At 40.9% G+C, this 9,229-nt stretch overlaps 1 protein-coding gene across 2 annotated transcripts in view; it reads right to left on the bottom strand.

Annotated features, from left to right (window-relative positions):
• misp3 (MISP family member 3) overlaps positions 1-9,229 on the bottom strand; it is a 12,989-nt gene extending 3,760 nt beyond the window's left edge. The window contains exons 1-3 of one of the 2 annotated variants that reach the window (XM_058091589.1): positions 9,095-9,229; positions 4,122-6,144; positions 860-933 (exon numbers count right to left, since the gene is read on the bottom strand). In XM_058091589.1, the coding sequence (XP_057947572.1) occupies positions 860-933; positions 4,122-6,066 (2,019 nt within the window). In that variant the 5' untranslated portion in view covers positions 6,067-6,144; positions 9,095-9,229. The remainder of the gene's footprint in view (positions 1-859; positions 934-4,121; positions 6,145-9,094) is intronic. The other variant, XM_058091590.1, reaches the window with a different exon arrangement.

The raw sequence follows: 9,229 nt of genomic DNA, 5'->3' as shown, positions 1-9,229 counted from the left end.
AAAGATTTATTTTTAGCTCTTGTGGGGTTTGGTTTTTGTTTTTTCATGCATGGGGGGGGCGTGGATCTTGACAGTCTCCATACGTGAAGTATCTTGAGATAACGTCCATTGTGAATTGGTGCCACAGAAACAATTCCTTGACATTTTTGGACTGAATTTTTCTATCCCACTACATTTAGGTCAAATTCTGATTGGGGGGGCTGAGGTGTGATTTAGCAAGACTGAGACCTGAAATCGTCTTGTTTATTCTTTAACTTTAATCAGCAATTTGGTCTACCAGATAAGCAAACAGCCAGCGAGAACAAAAAAGTGAGCGGGAAAAGACACGGAGCATGTAATGGAAATTAGTGCAATTGACTTCCCTGTCCTTCTGATAATGAGTGAAACACACACACACACACACACACACACCATCATGATAAAGGTGTGTTGTCAAGTTATAAGATAGAAAGACAAGAGCACACACACATGCAGATAAACAAGCGCTCCCCTTTCCCTCCTTCTTATCTATGAAGACAAGCTGCTTGCTGTGTGTTCTGAACCTTATCAGATGTTTGTGGCCCATATTTGGTGCAAAAGAGATGCTTGCATCCTCTCACCAGCCTGCCTGCTTTGAACAACTACTCATATTCATTAACACTCAATGGAATACCCCCCCCCCCCCCCCCCCTGTTTTGCTGGAGCGGAAGAGTTTATTCTAATGGAACTAGATATCTCCTTGACATTATTATTCTCTATAGCGACTGTACGTCAGATCTGTTCTTTCACAAATACAGAATATTAACTGTTATACAACGTAATAGCTCAAGAACTGAAGAATTGAAGTAAAAGTGTTAAATGGAGAAAGAACTTTGTTTACCTTTGGCTTGTTTATTGTCTCTTTTTGATCATGGCCTGGGGGCCACATGCTGAGCTTTCCAACAGCGGGGCGGCCTGGGGGAGGCAGAAACAATTGATTCAAACTTGGCTGCAAAAATGTCAAAGATCCTCTCCGTCACAGGAGTGCTTTGCTAGAAATCTATTAGAAAAAAATGCTAGTCAAAAATCCTTTACAGAAATCCTTTACATCCTATTACAGAACTCAGGAGTACTTTTTAAGGATAATAATAAATATATGTATTTTTAAATATATTAAAATATATATATATATTTATTTCTATTATTTCTTATTTATTTCTTATTTCTAAATTTTAAATATATTTATTTCTATTATTTTTTTATTTCAGTGTACTTATAAGTACACTTATAAGTGTGATTGGTCGCCAGCCAATCACAGGGCACATATAGACAAACAACCATTCACACTCACATTCATACCTATGGACAATTTGGAGTCGCCAATTAACCTAGCATGTTTTTGGAATGTGGGAGGAAACCGGAGTACCCGGAGAAAACCCATGCATCCACACAGAGGTGGAATTGAACTCTGGTCTCCTAGCTGTGAGGTCTGCGCACTAACCACTCATCCGCCGTGCCGCCCTATTTCTATTTATTTCCGTGTACTTATAAGTACACGGAAATAAATGGAGAAGGAACTTCTCGTTTTGCATATCCAAATGTCCATCCATCTCACAAGGGTCGCGGGTATGCTGGAGCCTATCCCAGCTGTCTTCGAGCGAGAGGCAGGGCACACCCTGGACTGGTGGCCAGCCAATCACAGGGCACATATAGACAAACAACCATTCACACTCACATTCATACCTATGGACAATTTGGAGTCGCTAATTAACCTAGCATGTTTTTGGAATGTGGGGGGAGTGGCTTTGCAGGACAAAAAAAAAAAAAATCATAGCCGCACCCTGTTCATGCTTTGTGTTCCTGCTTTTAATACTCCATGATACAATTGAGACTCACACAAAGAGCAGGGGCAACACTCCCTGACAACAAACAGAGACGTGAGCTTCCTGCAGTGTATTATTATTATGATATATACTTTGGTGTGAAATGTCCAAAGGCACGTTGGATACACATCATAAGGACACGTCATTAGGTGTGCCACCAATATAATGACATTCAATGATAAGAGCTGTCACACAGCTGTTTCCCTGATAAAAACATGACTGGAAAAGTATCATTTGAATTATTAAAGCAAATATAGGAGCTGGGATTATTAGCTTTGAAATGTCAGAAATGTTGACATTGAATCTGTTTAGACCAGGGGTGGGCAAACTTTTTGACTCGCGGGCCGCATTGATTTAACAAAATTGCTGGGGGGGGGGGGGGGGTGGTGGTATATAGTATTTTACACGTAACAGTCAATTTTTACACCTATATTTTTACACATATTTTACATGTAAAAGTGTCATGCAATCTGCTATATGTGAACTTTTAAATCATTTATTTGATGTGAAGTGTATTAGAAATTAAATGTATTATTATTATTATTTTTATTAGAATTACTATTGTTATTATTATTAGTTATAGTAATGTTATTATCATTATATTATATAATATAATATATTATAATTATTTATATTATTATATAATATATTATTATTATATATTAATAATAACAATAACAGTAATAGTGTTTAATATTATTTTTAATAATAATAATAATATTATTACTATTATTATATTAATATTATTAACAACAATATTAATATAATAATAGTAATATTATTATTAACAACAACATTATTATTGTTATTATTATTATTATTTTTACTATTGTGCTTGTGTTCCTTTTTCCAGGAGCATTTTGTAAACAATAGACCACATCAAATAACGAAATTGATAAAGCAGCTACCTCAACCATCAAAAAGTTGGCCCAAGCCACAATGCCAGGTTGTATGTTGAGTTTAAATAAAATACTTTGGAAAGAACAGGCGGGCCATATTGAAACACTTGGCGGGCCGGATGTGGCCCCCGGGCCGTAGTTTGCCCACCCCTGGTTTAGACTGTGGAGGTGCACCACAATATTATCATTTATCATTATCAATATCAATATAATTTTTGGCGAGTGGTTAGCACACAGGCCTCGCAGTTAGGACACCCGAGTTCAATTCCACCCTCGGCCATCTCTGTGTGGAGTTTGCATGTTCTCCCCGTGCATGCGTGGGTTTTCTCCGGGAACTCCGGTTTCCTCCCACATTCCAAAAACATGCTAGGTTAATTGGCGACTCCAAATTGTCCATAGGTATGAATGTGAGTGTGAATGGTTGTTTGTCTATATGTGCCCTGTGATTGGCTGGCCACCAGTCCAGGGTGTACCCCGCCTCTCGTCCGAAGACAGCTGGGATAGGCTCCAGCACCCCCCATGATCCTTGTGAGGATAAGCGGTAGAAAATGAATGAATGAATATCAATATAATTTTTGGCTATTTTTTGGCGAGTGGTTAGCACACATGCCTCGCAGTTAGGACACCCGAGTTCAACTCCACTCTCTGTGTGGAGTTTGCATGTTCTCCCCGTGCATGCGTGTTTTTTTCCGGGTACTCTGGTTTCCTCCCACATTCCAAAAACATGCTAGGTTAATTGGCGACTCCAAATTGTCCATAGGTATGAATGTGAGTGTGAATGGTTGTTTGTCTATATGTGCCCTGTGATTGGCTGGCCACCAGTCCAGGGTGTACCCCGCCTCTCGCGCGAAGACAGCTGGGATAGGCTCCAGCACCCCCCATGACCCTCGTGAGGATAAGCGGTAGAAAATGAATGAATGAACATCAATATAATTTTTGGCTATTTTTTGGCGAGTGGTTAGCACACAGGCCTTGCAGTTAGGACACCTGAGTTCAATTCCACCCTCAGCCATCTTTGTGTGGAGTTTGCATGTTCTCCCCATGCATGCGTGGGTTTTCTCCGGGTACTCCGGTTTCCTCCAACATTCCAAAAAACATGCTAGGTTTATTGGCGACTCCAAATTGTCCATAGGTATGAATGTGAGTGTGAATGGTTGTTTGTCTATATGTGCCCTGTGATTGGCTGGCGACCAGGATAAGCGGTAGAAAATGACCGAATGAATGAATATTATTTTTGTGGTTTTCAAGCTTGAAGACCTATATACCAAAACCGAGTTGGGACTTGAACCCACAATCCCTAGCTTGGGAGGCCAGTGTCTTCTCCCCTGGGCCACCTCCATCAACTCCCCAATACTCCATACACGCATACTGCAGTACTTACTTCCTGTGGCTCCACTTCCTCCCTTGGAAGGTGAGGCAGAAGAATCTGGAACAGACACTTGGAGGCTTCTTCTCAGATCACCTCCTCCTCCTCCTCCTCTTGCGGTTCCCCCCTCACCCCCATACAAGTGGACCCTCTGCTTACGGAGCTCCCGTTCCCTTTCTTGAGCCTCCCGGATATCCTGCTCCACTTTAATGACATTTGTAGGAGTACGCAGCTTGAAAAAGGGGTTCCTCTTGGACATCATCTCTTCCTCCTCCAAAATGTGCCCTTCTGAACTGGATGGGAAGACATAAGAAGCTTCTGAATCAACACGACTCGGGTTGTCTGCCTCCAAAACGCCACGCTGGAGCTTCTGTCCTGAGAGAGTCATGTTGTTCTCCACGATGATGACCTGGCAGGACATGCCCTCAGATAAGCCCGGTCCTCTTGTTGTCGAAGAAGCATAAGCATCTCTTTTTTGATCTTCTATAATTTGTTTCATCTCTGAGCTTTTTACAGTAGATGCCTGCGATGAGCTGTCGTCGTGGGTGTCCACAGTGGAGCTGTCACTGCTGGAGGACCAGGATGAGGCCTTACTCCTACCTGATACGCTCAAAGGTGGCTCACTGTGGGTTTGAAAGGCCTCGAAAATCAGCTTCTTCTCTTTAAGTTGCCGAACAGTACCTTTGTCGTAGAAACCGGGAACCTTCCCCAGCTTGACCAGATCTTGTTCTCGACGGAGCTCCTCGCTGATTTCCTGTTGTACCATTTTGTTTGCTAGCTGCCTGTCTAAGCCTTGGAATTTGTCCGAGTTGGAAGAAACGATGGAGTCGCCAATAGTTTTCCTTACCGGGATCTCAACAAATTCTTTGGATGTATGTGGCATCCCTCTGGATCTTCTCAGACTTTGTTCACGTTCAATGGCACGTCTGATCTCCTTATCAATGGGGGTTTCTTTCAGTGGAGGTGCTTGGGAGTCCGTCGAGATGTTGGAAGTGCTTCGTGGTGAGAAGTCTGCAGATAGTCCACTGTCACTCTGGCTATCATCGCTCGAGTCGCTTTCCATACTGATGCGTCCTTGAAGATGTTCTTCCAGCGTTTCGATGAGAACTTGTGACTTGTTCTTTCCAAGTCCGCCGTTTCTCTGTTCTCCTGTTTCGCTTTCTCCCTGTGTCCTCTCCCCCACCCAGCCAGCCTTCTTTTCTCTCACAGTGACAACACAGCCTTCATAAGCAGCCCTGCCCTGATTGGACAACTCCATGGCAACCTCACACAAAGGTGCAGAGGTCTGGCCAAGCACCTGTTGAGCAGCTTCCTGGTTTGAGCCCTTGGGGGTAGGGCCTTGTAGGCCTTCGGGTATTAGCTCCCCTTGCTGGTTTTCTGAGGGAACTACATCCACAGTTGGGTCTGCAGACTTGGAACACGCCTTGTTTGTCTCCTCTTTGATATCATCAGCAAAATGAGATGTTTCTTGTTGGACAACCAAACTCGGGATACTTCTAGGTGGACCTGTGTTGAAACTGCTCCGAGAAGAGTCTGCTAGTGGAGCACTCTCCTCACAAGTTGATGATTCTTGAACATTTGGGCGAAATTGAGTCGATATAAAGTATTCGTTTGAGTTAACCTCATCAGTGGTACTTTGCATCTTCTCTTTCTCCAGATATGTCTGTCTTTGTGAGGCATCAAGAGACAGACAAGGAGGCGGCTGGATAGCATTTTGATTTGTTTGATTCATGTCAGGTTCCTTATTAGACTGGGAATGCTGGGAATCTTGTTCTAGTTCTGGCAGCATTTCATCAGTTTGGTCTCTGAACACGTCATCGGTGTCTTCTTCTGGTTCTGTTCTGGGAGCTTTTGGGTCCAGCGCAGAGGAACTGAGGTTTGCGTCACCTTGCATCTGGCTTTCTTGCGCTTCAAGTGAGTCAGTTGGACCCTCTTCTTTTTGCAGGGACACTGTTGCCATGGTGACGGATCTCTTCTTTTTTTAAAAAAAAAAAAAAGACCAGTGAGAATCTTTGATCACAAGCCAAGTCAGTCGAGGCTGAAAGGACACAAAGTGACAGAGGAATCATTGGTTTATGACAAAGCCAACTTCTTCTTCTTGTAACCAGTGCTACTGCACAGATTGCAATTTGATAGTCCACAAAGTAGCCTAAGGCCCTCCGACCTCCCGATTCCTAATTATTATAAGCATATTTTCAACTTTGATGAACATAACTGCTTCAACTAAGCACTCTGCATCAGTGCTCTATTAGACCCACGTGCAGCTCATGAACTCACCTTTTATTTAATCAGCTTAAAGCCTGGGGGTAAACTCTATCTCTCTCTAGCTCTCCCTCTCTCCTTCTCTCTCGCTCTCTCTCTCTCACGCACACACAATTCCCATTCTCCAGGCATAAAATGAGGTCCTAATCATCAATCATTACAGACAATCTGGAATGGAAAACTGGGATTGGGACAAACGTGCATACTGTAAACAGACATACTGGATATGGCGCCTACTGTACATAGTCATCCCTCGCTACATCGCGGTTCAAATATCGCTCCCTCGCTGTATATTTTATTGTATTTTATCATTGTTAATATTTCATGTCATCTATTTATTCTCCACATTATTGTTTATTATTATATGGGAGCCAGGCAACGACATTTCGTTGGCAATTTCACAGCTGTGTTCTATCTATCCATCCATCCATCCATCCATCCATCCATCCATCCATCCAGCCAGCCATGCATCCATCCATCCATCCATCCATCCCTCCATCTATCTATCTATCTATCTATCTATCTATCTATCTATCTATCTATCTATCTATCTATCTATCTATCTATCTATCTATCTATCTATCTATCTATCTATCTATCTATCTATCTATCTATCTATCTATCTATCTATCTATCTATCTATCTATCTATCTATCTATCTATCTATCTATCTATCTATCTATCTATCTATCTATCTATCTATCTATCTATCTATCTATCTATCTATCTATCTATCTATCTATCTATCTATCTATCTATCTATCTATCTATCTATCTATCTATCTATCTATCTATCTATCTATCTATCTATCTATCTATCTATCTATCTATCTATCTATCTATCTATCTATCTATCTATCTATCTATCTATCTATCTATCTATCTATCTATCTATCTATCTATCTATCTATCTATCTATCTATCTATCTATCTATCTATCTATCTATCTATCTATCTATCTATCTATCTATCTATCTATCTATCTATCTATCTATCTATCTATCTATCTATCTATCTATCTATCTATCTATCTATCTATCTATCTATCTATCTATCTATCTATCTATCTATCTATCTATCTATCTATCTATCTATCTATCTATCTATCTATCTATCTATCTATCTATCTATCTATCTATCTATCCTAATCTAATTTGTGGTTGCTGAAGTCTGAATAGTCAATAATACATTATTGAAAGACAAGTTATATCTGGTATTCTGTAGCATGAGAGCATGAAAGTGTGAAACAAAACATCTCCTCCGATTCCATGTGGAAGTGGTACATTTTTTACTTCATACTTTGGCTTTCTTCCCCACTCCTAAAAACCTCAAGTTGAGACTAAGTAAATCGCGAGTGGCGAGTGGTTAGCGCATGATATGATACAAACAAACAACAGGTCCAGTCATCACCTATAGATGGCAGTGTAGTAAAAGGAAGCTTGTTATGTTTTTTTCTGGTAGCGCAAAATTATTTTTGTGTAAATGTGTCTTGTAATCCTTGTGCAATTAGGACCACATTGAAAAACAAGAATAAAATTGTGAATTTGGGCTGCCCAGCGGATGAGTGGTTAGCGCGCAAGCCTCACAGCTAGGAGACCCGAGTTCAATTCCACCCTCGGCCATCTCTGTATGGAGTTTGCATGTTCTCCCTGTGCATGCGTAAGTTTTCCCAGAGGACTCCGGTTTCCTCCCACATTCCAAAAACATGCTAGGTTAATTAGCGACTCCAAATTGTCCATAGGTATGAATGTGAGTGTGAATGGTTGTTTGTCTATATGTGCCCTGTGATTGGCTGGTGACCAGTCCAGGTTGTACCCCGCCTCTTGCTCGAAGACAGCTGGGATAGGCTCCAGCACGGCCGCAACTTTCGTGAGGTAGAAAATGAATTAATAAATGAAAAGTTATATCAAGTATTCTGTAGCATGAGAGAGTGAAACAAAACATCTCCTCCCATTCCATGTGGAAGTGGTACATTTTTGTCTTCATACTTTGGCTTTTTTTCCCCACTCCGTAAAACCTTAAGTTTAGACTAAGTAAATCGCAGAGGCTAAGTAGTTAGCTGAGTAGTTTGCTATGTCACAGGTGGCTATCTCTTATGTCCCTGCAGTGATCCCTTAGCCTGCACAATGTGGTGTAAACAAAGAGTAATAGAAGTGAATGTAAAGGTGACCAAAAGTGGTATTATTTCATGTCTATAGACCTCTAATAATGGCAAAAAAAACTGTATCTAGAAAATTATAAACAGGTACTATAACTACAAAAATATTCAGTTTATTAATATTTAACCCTACTTTGCCAAAAAAAAAAAAAGTGGACATCACAGTGGTGTATCTCCTCAAACGCTCAAAGAGTCCACAAGGGAGCGTGGATTAAAACGGCCAGTTACATAACAGCATTGTGTTTGTCTCATTATCCAAGGGAGATTTTTTAATAATAATATCAAAAGAACAGGCAAATCTTCACATCATTAAAAATACATCTAGTGCAGGCGGCACAAATTAAAGTTGCCCTCCTTTATGAGAGCAGCAGCGTCCCAAGGTGGTAGAAAGAAATTACTGAAATTTTGCAAAAAAAAAAACTGAAACATGAAATCAATGTACTGTATGCTGGTTTACAGTTGCCCTTTGCACCTTATGCAATATTTACTTGAAATGCTCAATTTCCATAGAAATAGCTGCATTTTGTCAGACTATTACCATAATATAAAAGAATATTGCTGCGCTTACCTTCTCACACTCTCGAAATGACACATGTAGCGCTCGAACAACACAACTCCACTCTCACTCAAAAACACATCTGCACACAATGCTGACCAGCAATCATGGTCTAATCCATTAACCACAATGAAGAATATGCACACC

This window comes from Doryrhamphus excisus, chromosome 1, assembly GCF_030265055.1.
Source record: "Doryrhamphus excisus isolate RoL2022-K1 chromosome 1, RoL_Dexc_1.0, whole genome shotgun sequence".
Classification (NCBI taxonomy): domain Eukaryota; kingdom Metazoa; phylum Chordata; class Actinopteri; order Syngnathiformes; family Syngnathidae; genus Doryrhamphus; species Doryrhamphus excisus.
The sequence above is the reverse complement of the archived record's forward strand: the minus strand, read 5'-3'. Positions and strand labels throughout refer to the sequence as shown.